The sequence below is a fragment of the Vulpes lagopus genome, chromosome 7 (genome assembly GCF_018345385.1).
Source record: "Vulpes lagopus strain Blue_001 chromosome 7, ASM1834538v1, whole genome shotgun sequence".
Lineage (NCBI taxonomy): Eukaryota > Metazoa > Chordata > Mammalia > Carnivora > Canidae > Vulpes > Vulpes lagopus.
The window spans coordinates 64451124-64465378 of NC_054830.1; the positions used below are offsets into that span (position 1 = coordinate 64451124).

The 14255-nt window shown below is 51.0% G+C and overlaps 1 protein-coding gene across 22 annotated transcripts in view; it reads right to left on the minus strand.

Annotated features, from left to right (window-relative positions):
* The window catches only part of ZNF618 (zinc finger protein 618), a 181487-nt gene that overhangs the window by 14300 nt on the left and 152932 nt on the right, over positions 1-14255 (minus strand). For 9 of the 22 annotated variants that reach the window (XM_041762714.1, XM_041762715.1, XM_041762716.1 and 6 more), the window contains 3 exons: positions 6338-6577; positions 2791-2874; positions 762-806 (listed from right to left, as the gene is read on the minus strand). In XM_041762714.1, coding sequence (XP_041618648.1) covers positions 762-806; positions 2791-2874; positions 6338-6577 — 369 coding nt within the window. The remainder of the gene's footprint in view (positions 1-761; positions 807-2790; positions 2875-6337; positions 6578-14255) is intronic. The other 13 variants (XM_041762725.1, XM_041762717.1, XM_041762707.1 and 10 more) reach the window with 7 other exon arrangements.

The window sequence follows — 14255 nt, forward strand, 5'->3', positions numbered from 1 at the left end:
AGGGCCTAATTCAATCAAGCAGACCTTTATTGAGTGCTTACTGTGTGCCCGGCACCGTTCTGGGGACAGGGGAGGGGGTGACACTAACGGACCAAGTGCCCCAAGGGGGCAGAGACCACGTCCCACCACAGCCCATCCTCTGCCCAGTGAACAAATGGATGTACGGATGAAACAATAACAAGGTAAGGGCACAGAGGGCAGTAAAGGGTGCGGGAAGTACGCAAGAGAGAAGGTGGGAAGTGGAGAGAGGCAGCGCAGGGCGAGAGGACACAGGACAGGCGAGGACAGGGAAGGCGGGGCCGGGGCGGGCGGGATGGAAGGACGACAGCACAGGCAGGAAGGGGGCCTCGTGCGCAGGTGGACCCTCAGCTTCCACCTCGTGTCCCCGGCACTCAGGTCAGTGCCCGGCACGGGGGAATGTGGGAGGAAGAGGGGTGACAAAGGGACACACAGGGAGGCGGAGATGGGCTTGGAGGAGGCGTCCTGAGGCTGCCCCCCTGCGAGTAGCAACGGGAAGGCCTGGGTTCCTGCCAGGGCTGGGGTGGAGAAGGCAGGTGGCCCGTGGTCAGGGCTCCGCCTTGTCCCCTGTCCAGACTCCCCCTCCCGCCCGGGGCTGGGCCCTCCTCCTGCCTCCGCTGGCTGCCAGGTCTGCCTCGGGGTGGCCCAGGGGCAGGTGCCCTGGAGGTCCTGAGCCTGTGGCCGCTGGGTTCACTTTCTGCCCTGCCTTGCCCTCTCCAGCCCCCCGAGGGACCGTCACTTACTCTGTAGGAGAGGGAAAGGATTGGAAATCAGGGGACTTGCAGTTTCTGCAAAAGAGAAACAGTTTAGCTAAGTCTCTTCCCGTCCTGGTGCTCTGAGATGACTGTTATGACTTCTGTCTTAGGAAGCAGTAAGCTGTCGGGGCTCTCGTTGGATCTGAGAGCCAGGCTCACGTTCTGGGCTGGTGCTGTGGTACCGGGCAGGGCAAGGTCAGCCCGGGCCACGCCTCTAGGACACCCTCAAATCTCAGAAAGTGAGCCCACAGAGCTCTAATGGGGAAATAAATGTCTGGGTGTGGATGCCGCTCAGGACAGGGAGCTGGGAGCTGCTTCTAGGTCCCGGCACGGTCACCAGAGCAGCTGTGTGTGTGGGGGGTGCTGTGCTTTGGGGGATTCCCCTTGCTTCCTGATGTTGTCAGGTGAGCCTCAAAGGCAGTAGACGGCAGGGGAGGGCCAGAGGGACTAGGCCCGGAGTCCTGGCCCCGTCTCTTACAGGCTGGGGCCCGGGGGCTATGATTGACCTCTCCTGGGCCTCAGTTTCCTCATCCAGAAAATGCGGATAACACAGTAACACTGACGCCCCCCCAACCCCCATATCCCGGGGCTGTGGTAAGGATGAAAACAGGTAAGACACATACAGCTCTGAACACAGGCCAGGCACGTAGTAAGCGCTCAATAAATGGTGGCTGCTGGCAGCAGCACTTCACACTGTCCTCCCCGATTCGAGTAGCAGCTCTGGAGGACGGAGAGGCAAGGGGTACAGCCTGGAGGCTGAGGGAAGGCTCCCGGGAGATGGTGGCCCCAGTCCTGGCCCTACTTCTTCCTGTATGGCCTTGGCCAAGGCACTCCCTCACTTTTAGGGCCACCTCTTGGAGATGGGATTACATTTCCCAATACGGTGAGCAGCCTGGAAAAGCCAGTAAGCTCTCTATGGTTTTGGGGGTTACACTGACATTCTCAGCGCCGCCCCCCCGCCCAGCGGCACACCTCGCTCGGTTCTCCTCGGGGCTCCACATAGCACTTGGTTCACTTCAGACCGCCACCACCACCACAACACCCTGCCACGGGAGTGCGTAAGCTCCACAGGGCACCTGCCGACCGTCCACCACCACGGGGATGGGTGCGTGACTCCCACTTTGCGGCGGAGGAAAGGACGAGGCCGGCCCGGGTTACCAGCTCGTCCTTCGGCTAGAGGTCCAAGCTGGAGCTCCGCGTACTGGGCCGAAGCCTCCGCGTTCAAGTCTGCGCCCCTGGCTGCTTCAGGACGGACACCTGCCTGTGCCTAGGCGGTGGCCAGCACCTGACCCGGCGCGTTGAACTGCAGCCGTGCGAGAGGGTAGGCTCCCGACCCTCACGGAGCCCAGGATTCAGAACTGTCTTCCCAGCTTGCCCTGGGTGTCACTGCGGACCCGCCTGCCGGGCCTTTTCCGGACAGGCACCCCGGGTCCTGCTAGGCCAGCCAAGGATCCCTGGGGGGAGGGTGTCCTTTGGCGGCTCTGCTTTAAGGGACTCTAGGGCAGCCGCCAGGGGGCGCCAAACGCCCACCGGGAACCGCGGCCGGAGCTCCCCGGGCAGGTGGTGCTGCAAGCGTACTTGTGGACGGCCTCTGGTCCAAAGTGGGCCAGAACTCAGGGCCTCCGGCTCTGGGGCTACAGTTCTCTCTGCTGCACCCCCTTTGCCTCCCCTGGAAAGGAATTGGCTATAGCGTTTACTCCAAAAACAGCGCTAGCTCTCGGACTCCTCCCGGGCCTTCTGAGTCAATGCCGAGGGTACGGGGAGGGCGAGTTCCTCTCTCCATGGGAAGAGACCAAGAACAGCAGTCCCCAGATGCCGCTGAGGCCCGGGGCAGGTTCCTGGGAGGAAACACCCTTCCCATTTCTGGCCCTGGCCCCCTGCTGATTCCCTGCCCGCCGTGTCCCCCCGGGAACAGCATCGGGCCCCACGAGGAGCCCAGCCGGGGCCGCCTGCTGCCACCCCGGGGAGGAGTGGGCGGAGGCCACAGCACAGGACGGTCGGCACGGGGCACACTTACCGCTGGAGTTTTGGGAACTACTATTCGTCTCTTCAAAGTGGTTTTGTGCTTTGCCTTCTACTCTCCGACTGAAAGCGCTTTCTGCTGGGTGGGGACGGGAGAGAGCGAGAAACACCAGTGATTGGTTAGCACTACGCAGTCCGAGCGGAAGGGCATGCTGCGGGGGGCTCTGAGGCCAGGGTACCCCGGAACTGCCCCCAGTCCGAGGGCTTTCTGCTGAGGAACCTGCACGGTGAGGGGCTCCGGGGCCCTAAACCAGACCCCCAGCTCCTTGGGCTCACCTGAGTTGCCTGATGCCTCATCAGAGCCCCAGGAGATCCCCCCCACCCAGTGCCCAGCATCGGCTGATGGCAGACAGGCCTGGGTCTCCTATCTTTGGTCCTAAGGAGCCACATTTGGGATACTAAGTCATTTGGACCTGCCACCCACTACTCCCTCTGCCAGAAATCTGCTGCTACAGACTCCACCATGGAGCAGGGAGGATGACAGGCTGTCTCCTGGTGGTGACTCTGGCAGAGCAGGAGGGCCAGATAGCTGATCCCAGCTCCACAAGCCTACTGGTCCCTGGGTGGCAGGGAGGGCATCCTGGGAGAGGCGACAGTGCGACCGAGAGCACCAGGGCAGGCCCACAGCCTGGGAGCCCAAAGGCCAGAGGAGTTCTGCTCAGGGTTCATCCAGGGGAAGGGGCCGGTTCCTTAAGTGATTTCTGGCCAGAGTGACAGCCCCTCCTGGCGCTGTCTGGAAAGCCAGAGTGAGAGATGGGGTCCGGCCAAGAGGACACAGAGCAGTTTACCCCCACTCCCACCCACAGAAGGTCTGGAGACAGAAGACTCAGCTTGAAGGGAGCTCTGCTCTTCCCAGTTGCTCTGGGCACAGTGGGGTCACTGGATGCTCCCGGAGATGAAGGCTTCTGGGAGCAAGTCAAGTTGGGGTGCGCAGCCGACCCGGTCCCTTTTACAGGGAAACAACCCGCACAGCGATATCAAAGGCTCTGAGAAGCTCAACCGGAAGGAGACCCGTTTAGCTCTGTTTGACCCAGGCTTCCTAAATATAGTTAGCCACCAAAGCCCATTTTAAAAACACCATATTCTTTAGGATGCCTCAAAAATGGTGATTCCCCAGAACCCACTTTGGGAAATGCCACTGTCGCTCAGCAACCCCCTACGTCAGAAGGCCAAGTGCTCAGACCGTGGGGGCCAGGGTTCTGAACGATGATGGGGCAACAGGAAAAGAAGCCACAGGCGGTGGCTCCTCCAGGCCCTGCTCCGTGCCCGGGCTCCGACACCACCCCCCACCCGATGCCTCCTGATGCAGAGGCTGTTGGTAACATCGCAAGGAAGACCCGCTCTCCAAATTGTGTCTGTAAAATGCCTGGGCTGACACCTCCATGTGGGCCTACCTCAAGGGACCATCTGTAAATCGGCAAAGAAAGCCCCTCAATTCTCTGTCTGGCAGGGGGAGTGGGTGCCCTCATTCACTGAGCACCTGTGCACCAGGCATGGGCCTCACGTCTTACACCTGTGGTCTCCCACCATCCTCCCGGCAGCGCTATGAGATCCACACTGTCATTCCCATTCTACAGGTGAAAAGACTGAGCGTGCCCAGTTCCAGGGCTGGGTGTACGCCTAACCTCTCGGATGGCACAATAAGGAGTTCACTCCCGGGGCCGATGCAGTCTCTATAAAAAGGCCTGGGCTAGGGAAGGGATTCCTTTCTCCATCTTCATTAATCCCCGTGCATTCATTCGATGCTTACCCAGCTGCGGAGGAGTTCCACGCGGCCTACCCAACACAGAGGTAGAATGCGCCCAACAGAGGTCACAGACTCCCATGCGTAGTCCCCTGCGGCTCAGCCGACAATGCAAATCTGAACAGCTACCCCTGCACCGGCACCCCGGCTGCCCCAGAAGTGCCATGTCCACCCAGGTGCTCGTTCTCGCGGGGCACGGCCTGCTAGAGGGACGGGGGCAGGATCAACTCCCGGCTCTGCCGCACAGGGGCCTGCTCACCTCCTATGCCCTCTGCCCTGTGACCCCCACAGCTTGCTGGATGTGGAACTCTGAGGTGCTGAGGCCCGAGAGCTGCCACACACCACACGGCCCTTGCAGGTTGTTTTCTGCACAAACTATCCATGTACAGACTCCCAGCCACAAGATCAAGGGTAAAAGCAAGATTTGAAAGCCCGGATCCCATTCTTCAGTTGAGCCCACGATGACCAGTCTGTTTCTAACTAGTTCATGAAAATGTCATAAAATGACAACAGCTCTTGGCTTTTCTCAGCGCAGTACCTGAAAATCCATTACCTTCATGGTGGACTGGCTACTTACTCCTCTCTTGGAAGACCTAACCACGATAAATCTATCTTCAAACATTTTTTAAGAACCAAATCTTTGCCTAAAATTAGCCTCCTGAACCACAGAGCAAAGGCAAACAAAACCAATCTCTTGGCCATGTGGTTGGTTCCAATCCACCAGTTCACTTAACGAAGTTCTCAGTTTGATCACTTGTGTGTTTATCTGATGGCTTTGGGCCTCTTGAGGGCACTGAAAAGCCCACAATCCCAGAAGGACAAGATCATCACTCTTCCCTCACCCCGCACGTCCCGGCAGGCAGCCCGAGGCTCGGTCCACCCAGATATGAATCGGGATTCCCGACAGCTGCTACTCGGCATCCAGTGTGTCTTATCAGCTGCTGTGTACCTTTCCCTGCCTGTTCACCTCCTGGAGCCCCAGCCCCTTTCTGCACGGACTCAGAACACACTGGAGCTGGCATCCACTGGTTTCCCGCTGGGCTAGGGCCCACGGAGGGGCATCACAGGTAGTACCAGGGAGGGGGAGGCTAAAAGAACAGGGCTTCAGCTTCGTGGGGAGAAGCTCGTCCTAGAAGTGAGTTTTTAGACTGGGTTTTTCAGAAGGACGGGGCATGCAAACTCATGCCAAGAAGGTCCAGGCAGGTGATGTAAATAAATGAATGGGGCAGGATGCAAGACAGACAACAGCGTGATCACAATGAGAAATGACACCTGCCACGTAGCCACTGTGTTGGGGAGGCAGGAGGGAGTGGTGAGGACCAGGGAATACTGGGCAGTATGGGCTCTAGTCGAGGGGGCCACGGTGGCTCAGCCCCAGGCCAACTGCTGCCCTCCAGGAAAGTGGGCCCAGCACTGCCAGGTCTGATTTTCAACATCAGCAAGACATCAAACGTCTTATACAAAATCTGATGCTCAAATATTGGCAGTTAATTTAAAAAATTTTTAACTCCATGACTTGGGAAAAAAATATTCTCCTGCTTAAAAAAAAAAAAAAAGTCTGCAAACCATCCCATACAAACCCTCTGATTCAGGGTACGAAAAGCTAGGCTCAGAGAGGTCAGGTGGCTCGCCACGGTGAGAGCCAGCCAGGGGCATGGCTGGGACCCAGATTTGTCCCAGATAGCTACAGGACCTCCACTCGCTCTTGCAAGGGAACAGTAACCCCAGGCACAGCTGTGGCAGGTGCGAGCGGGGCAGGGAGTGGAGGAAGTGTGAAGGTAACATAGGCCATCGGTACCTGCGGTTGCCTTGCTTGCCGGAGATCCCGAGTTTGGAGTGCGGAACGTCTGGGTTTGGGTGGCTGGAGGGGTGCGGTGTAAGAGGGTGGCGCATCGGACCACGGAGGCCGGAGCTTTTTTCCCCGACTGGTTCGTCTGGGTCTTCGCTGCCACGAAGCGTGGAGACGGGGAGACCTCCGGATGTGAACACTCAGAGCCTGTGTCTGGATCGTCCGGTGGCTCCCACCCGGGGGCGGTACCTGAGAGGGTCACGCTCTCAGTCCCCGTGGGCCCTCGGAGCCGGCCAAGCAAGTGGTCTCTTGGGCCACAGAACCCTATGCTCAAAGGTCAAAACCTCTTCGTGGTCCACAGAACACAGAGGCTCTCTTGCTCCCACTCAGAGCCTAAGAAAGTCCAGCATTCTAGAACCTTCCCCAGCTTCTCCTCGAGCGAAGCCTGATTGTCAACTAAGGCTCAGAGTTTCCCAGAGGCCACTGATCAGCTCACTGGGAGGGTCACCTATCACCCTTGACCAGCCCAGGCTCCCAGTGTCTGAGAACACAGCCTATGACCTGTGCTTGGGCACCTGAATCAGTCAACCCAGGCCCAAGAGCATTTTCTAGAACATTGGCTTTGAAGCCTCTTTTCCTTCCAAGGCATGTTGGCTGCTGGCTCATAATTAATGACAGCAGACAGGCAAGGACATGCTGGAGTTCATTGGTGGCGGTGGGGGGAAGCAAGGGGCTCAATGTTGCCCTGGGGTTTTAGGGGAGGGGGCTCTGTGGCTCCCGGGGAGCTGATAGGTCACCTTTCTCCCTCCCGAGTCCTCTGCAGAAGCCGGAGTCACTGGGGGCTGACACCCAGGTGGTCTCCACCTCTGGCGGTCCCGGGCAGCCAGCAGTCCGCCTCCTTCACACCCAAGCCCCTCAACTCCCCTGGTGGCCCAGCCCTGAACCTGGCTGCACTCCCACGTTCAACACAGAACAGGAGGGGACAGCAGTCTTCTGGCTCAACTGCAACTCCCCCCCAAGGCGAGAACGGGACTAGGCCACGTGGGAAGGGGCCCCTTCGGTGCTGCCTGGGGGCTCATGGATCTCAGGAACTGGTACCGTCTCGAGGGCACCCACGTCACCCAGGGTCCAGGACGCTGCCGCTGCTCCCCTGGCTCTGGGGGAGGAAGAGGGGCCTCCTTATACCTCTGGTCCCAGGACAGCGTCCATCCTGGGCATCAGACACCCACCCATGGCTTGCAGAGCCAAGAAATAAAAAGGCACCTCCTGATCCTCCACCTCTGGCCATTTGGGGCACCAATGAGGAAGCCCAGGCCCAGAGAAGCAGGAAGCGGGGCTCTTCAGCGCTCGCTTCACCAGCCTGAGACACGGAGACGCACTCAGAGGACTCGGCTGCCCCCCTGTCCCCAGGGAGGGTCACCCCCCCCCATTCACAGTGGAGGTCAGATGCCAGGAGCTTGGGGACACTCGGGTCACAGCCGCCATGAGCCAGCCCGCGCCCCACCCCCAGCCCCAGGAGGAGCCCCCAGCGCAGCAGTCCACAGAGGATACAGGTGTCCCTCACTGTCTCCACTCCTGTTCTCTGGATTCTGGCTTTCTTCCTCAGAAACTGGAGAGGTCTGGTGGGGAAGAACACTTCTGTATGTTCCGTCCCTGCCCCCTCTCCTGTTTGGAGCCAAGAACTTTGGAGGTCCCTGAAGTCCAATCAAAAGGGCGGTCTGTCTCCCAATATCCAAGTGTTTTCAGCCACGGTACCACCTACACATCCAACTCGGTGGCACTTGTCCGGGTTTCTATCTCAGGGTTCCCCCACTACCTCCCTGAAGCACAGTTTGGGGACCAAGTGTGGAGTGAGGTGAAGCCACCCCTGGGTGCCAGGTCTTTTACCTTTGGTCTCTGTGGTCTTGCCTCCTTACCTCCTCTCTCTTGACCTTAGTTACTACGCCCCCCCCGCCCCTTTTGTCCTATCCACCCATCAAAGTAGGACACCCACCTCTGCGACCAGCCTCAAGGGGATTCTGTGGGAACCCAGAACACACAAGAGCACAGCAAGCACCCTGAATGGTACACAGCTTTTCACATGTAAGCGGCTATGTCTGGTTCTTTCTACAGATAAGAAAACCGAGGCATAGAACGATCAGTAAGGTTAGAGCCACATGGAAAGTCCGTGTCCGGATGAGACAAGAGCTCGAGCTTGCCAGCTACCTAAGGGGGCCGCTGCACAAGGCCATGTGGCATCAACCCCCACATCCCGGGAACCTGGGCATAAGGGACAGAGAATCTCTGAGCAATACTCTGAGCATGTGGTTTGCTTTCTTAAGCCCCAGACTCTACCCTGAAGGATGGTTTCTAGGACACTGTCCGGATCAGCTCGTTCCAGGGTCTACTGTTCCTGATGTCAAAATCCAGGCATTTGTGAAAGCCCCTCCTTCGCTGTGGCAGGGAGTTCAGGAACACGCACGAAGCACACGGTACAAGAAATCCTCAGGCACCTGCTCAATTCCTGCCTTTCCCATTCCGTAATGCCCTGTCTCTTCCAAGCTGGGGGCTCTGTACATGGTATTTCTTCTGCTGGAATGATCTTCCCTCCTTTTTGCCTGGGTAACTAGTACTGGTCCAACATTCCTCCACTGAAGCATCACTTCCTCTGTTAACTCCCCGACATCTCACCTGGTCGTTTATCTTTCCCTCCCCTCTCCTCTTCCCTCCCAAGAACTGATCACTACCCATAATGACACATGGTGTGATCTTCAGACTGGGGTCTCTTTCCCCATTAGCCTGAACACTACGAGGGCAGCCTCTGCCAGTTAGGCCAACCACACACTCAGGACCTGGCACATTCCCCGACACAAAGCAAGTGCTCCATAGATGTTGTGGAATCAGAGCATCAGTGCATTAATGGCCAGAAGAACAAAACTCAGGACCACTTAAACAGAGCTCATCAAAGATGGGATGCCCGAGAGGGGACGTTTGAAGCCATCTCATGTGTCACCCTTCGATGAGCCCCGGAGGTATACCTAAGGCAGACATGTAGTCAGAGCTTAGAGAGGTATAGGAGCCTCTCCGGGGTCACAGAGCAGGTAGGGACTGGGCAGGATGAACTTTCCAGACTCCTAACTCCTTTCACTCAATGGCTTCTCCACCTGTTGACCTTCTCATGTGGAATGTTATCAGGCTGGAATTCCTATCCAAGCTCTCACTGGGAAAAGAAGAAAGAGTTTCAGACAGACCGGCTGACTGCCCTAATAACACAGAGGAGATGTTTCCATCCAAGAGATATTTAAAAATAAGAGAGCACTGGGGTCTCTCCCTTCTGTAAAGCTGAAAATTCAACAGGAGCAAAACAATTCAGAGAACATAAGGATTCAAGGAAAGCAACCACACAGCTGAGAGCATAGAGACACCAGGGGGTTTCCCTGAAGCCCTCACCATGCAGAGGAGGATGAAGACTCCTTCGGGCAATGGGAATAGCGTGCCCAAAGGCTGGAGGTGGGAACGCACAGGAGCTGTGGCACCAGGGGAGTCTAATTTGGGAATGCCTCCTCGTGGATTTTCATCTTAGGAAGAGAACTGGGGAATTATACTTCTGGCCATCATTGAATATCTGGTGGGGGAATCAGCCCTTCTCCAGATTCAACTGTAAAGCTGGATAAAACACACAGAACAACAGTTTTCAGACTTTGAACAGTAGGCCGCTGTGATTCACAAAGAAGACCCAATGTGAGATCACTCTGGTCTCTGCCTGGAGACTATCTGGATCATGGCCCAGGGGTGAGACCCAAAGAAGGCACAGCAGTCTGGCTGAATGGAGGAGACAATGGTCAAAGTTCAGGGCTGCTGTGGTGGCTGGAATTAGCAGGGCAGAATCACAAAGAGGAAGGAATTTTAGGGGGGGGGAAACAACTCCAAAAGTAGTCAGAGGGACCCCTCAAAGTCTTTGCCTGGCTGTCAATCTGATTTGTTCAGAAGGAGCCTCTGTAAAGTCCGGCAGGTAACTGCTACCAGGGACTGTGAGCTAAGCAAGGATTCAGAAGTCTTACAAGATTAGGAGATGTCTGAGTTCCCATCTGCCAGAGAAGACAGACCTTATTAAACACCTCAAGCATTTAGTTTAGACCCAGAAAGGCAAGGCCTTAGAAGGATTACTCTAACCCTAGAATAAGAACGGCTTTAGACCTGCCCTAAAGGTTTAAAGACAAGCCTCTGAAGTATGAAGCTGATTTGTAAGTAAATTAACTGCCTGCTCTAACAAAATTCAACACTTTTCAAAGGAAGATAACAAAATCCAGATGCTCAACAAAACATCAAAATGTGCAGCATGGAATAAAAAACTACCTGTGAGGTGAAGCAGGAAAATATGACTAATAATCAAAAGGAAAATACCGATCAACAGAAACATACAGAAATGACAGAGATGATAGGATCTGCTGACAAGGACCTTAAAACAGCTTTCATAAATATGCTCAAAGATTTAAAGGATAATATGAACATAATGAAAAAAAGAAATGCTATAAAAAGGAACCAAATGGAAATTAAAGAGATGAAAAATAGGATAGCTGAAATGAAAAATTCACTTGATGGATTTTTTTAATAAAACAGATTGCATACTAGAAAAGAAAAAGATCTGCCAACTTAAAGACAAGATACTAGAAACTATCCAAATTAAAGCTTCAAAGGAAAACTAAGCTCATAAACTGAATAAAGCTTCATTACCAGTTTAACACGTAAATAAAGGGACACCTGGGTGGCTCAGTGGTTGAATGTCTGCCTTTGGCTTAGGGAGTGATCCTGGGGTCCTGGGATGGAGTCCCACATCGGGCTCCCCACAGGGAGCCTGTTTCTAGCTCTGCCTGTGTCTCTGTCTCTCTCTATATGTCTCTCATGAATAAATAAAATCTTAAAAAAAAAACAAACCACTGAACCAAGAAACGCAATGAACCTCAAACAGGATAAGCACAAAGAAAACTATACAACCATAATCAAATTGCTAAAAAACAGTAACACAGATATATTTAAAATCACTCAGACAAAAAAGACACATTAAATATAGAGTAACAATCCGAATGATCTCTGACTTCTCGTCAGAAACAACATAAACCAGAAGATAAAAAAATGACATTTTTAAAGTGTGGAGGAAAAATTTCTCAACCTAGCATTTCATATACAGAGAAAATATCCATCAAAAGAACAAGTGGAATAAAAACATCTTCAGTGAAGAGAATCTTTCACCCACAGGCCTACAATATAAGAAACGTTAAAGGAAGTTCTTCAAGGAGTAAGAGAAAATGGTAATAGATGGAATTCAGATTCAGATAAGGCAAAGGAAGGTACTGGAAGCAGTAAATATGTCAGAAAATATAAAAGGCATTTACTCATTTCTTAATTAACAAACAATTGTTTGAAGCAAACAGAATAGTTGTTGGGTTTATAACTTATGTACACAGAGATACATGATAAGAATAACACAAAGGACAGGAGAGTAGGGAGTGCACTGTTACAAGGTTCTTACATTATACGTGATGTTATTAATTAAATCTACAGTAGATTGTAATACATTAAACAAGCATATTATAAACCAGAGAGTAACTGCTAAAGAAAAAGAGGTATGGCTAGAAACCAAACGAAGGAAATTTTTTTAAAGTTCTTAATTAATATCAAAGAAGGCAAGAAAAAGAAAAAATGAACAAGATGAGACAAATAGAAAAAAGAGAAGACAAAATACAAAATTTCAACCATATGAACAAATAATATTAAATATAATTGGATTAAACACTTCATTTCAAAGGCAGGGATTACTATATGAGAGAAGAATGAGAACCAACTGTATGCACACACTTCAAATAGAAAGACACAGAAAGATTAAAAGAAAAAGACCAGAAGGAATCTATTGTGCAAAAACTAATCCTAAAAAAAAGCTATAGTAGCTTTATTAATATCAGATAAAATAGATTTCAGGATAACAGCTATTAGCTGTTAGATCAAGAAATTAAGAAATAAAGAGAAAAATATAGGTACTGAACAATTTTAAAAGGGTCACCAAGACATAATGATCCTAAGTGTGTGCACCTAAAAGCAAAGTCTCAAAAGTACATGAATCAAAAACTCACAGGACTAAGGGGAGAAACGGCATATCCATAATTACAGTTGCAGATTTTAATGCTGGTCTCTCAGTACATGATAGAACAAGAGCATTTTTTTTTTTTATCTGAAAAGGTAGAGATTTGAACATTATTAATCAATCTAACCTAATTGACACTACACTCAGGGAATACTCCTCCCAACTCACTCTAAGAGGCCAGTTTTACCGTGATACCCAACTTAGATTATAAAAAAAGAAAAGCTCACTATTGGTTGGAATGTAAAATGGCATAACCACTTTGAAAAAGTTTGGTTGTTTCTTAAAAGTTAAACACACACATATCTTCTGATCTAGTTATTCCACTCCTAGGTGTTTACTCAAGATTAATGGAAGCAACTGCCTATACAAGGACTGGTACACAGATGTTCAGAGCAGCTTTATTTGCATTTGCTCCAAACCAGAAACAACCCAAAAGTCCATCCATAAGTGAATAAAGGAAATTGTGGTATATGTATCTATGCAATGGAATATTCCTATTCATCAATTAAAGGAAATAAACTACTGCTATATGTAACCATGGATGAATCTTAAAACAATCATAGTGAGTTAAAGAAGCCAGACCCCCCACAAGCACAAAAAAGGGGTACATACTGTAAGATGCTATATATGCAATATTCTAGAAAATGCAAACTCATCTATACAGAAAGTAGATCACTGTTTGCCTGGAGATGGGGAAGTGGTAAGTAAGGGATTATAAAAACAAAAAAAGTTTAGAATGATGGATATGTTTGTTATTTTAATTCCAGTGATGCTTTCAAGAGTGTATACATAGGTCAAAGTTTATCAAACTGTACACTTTAAATACAGGCATTTTATTGTATGACAATATGCCTTGATACCATTTTTTAAAAGTCAGCAGAAATATTTATTTTCTTTTTTTTAGTATTTATTTTCTTGATTATGACCATCATCCACAAACCACTGATATTCATGGGGCATGAATCAGACTCTCGTTCCCTAGCCCTGAGAAGTCAGTTTTGGGAGTGATATTAAAAACTAAGTAAAATCTTGGGGAATTTTAGATAGAAGTGATCAGAAAATATGTTCTTGAAAGCAAATCACTATACAAATTATCCTAGGTCTTAAAGTAATTTAGATGCCTTTCCAAGAAAAAGAAGTTTCAAAGAAGAAAGTCACTTCTCAGGCAAAGAGGAAATAACCCAACATTGTTTCTCCAGTTCATTTCATAGTTGGGACTTTCTGATATCTTTAATGTGTTTTAACAAAGGATAGGCATGGGAATTTATTTAAGAGCAATGACAACAAGTCAATCCATATAATATACCATATTATCAGAAAAAAAGATAAAAGTCATAAAATCATCTCAATAGGTGGAGGAAAAAACATAAAACGGTGGCTTGTGACAGAAAATTTCAGTAAACTAGAAATAAAAGGTTAACCTCGTCAACCGATAAAGGTCATTCATAAAAACCTACTTCAGCTAATACTTAATGATGAAAGTGATCACTCTTAATGATGAAAACTGAACCCTATGTTTAGGAAAAAGGCAAAAGGGATCCCTGGGTGGCGCAGTGGTTTGGCGCCTGCCTTTGGCCCAGGGCGCGATCCTGGAGACCCGGGATTGAGTCCCATGTCGGGCTCCTGGTGCATGGAGCCTGCTTCTCCCTCTGCCTATGTCTCTGCCTCTCTCTCTCTCTCTCTGTGTGTGACTATCATAAAAAAAAAAAAATTTAAAAAAAAAGGAAAAAGGCAGAAACACTCACTCATTTCTATTCAACATTGTATTAGATAGAGAGTCCTAACCACTATAGTGAAATGAAAAAAATG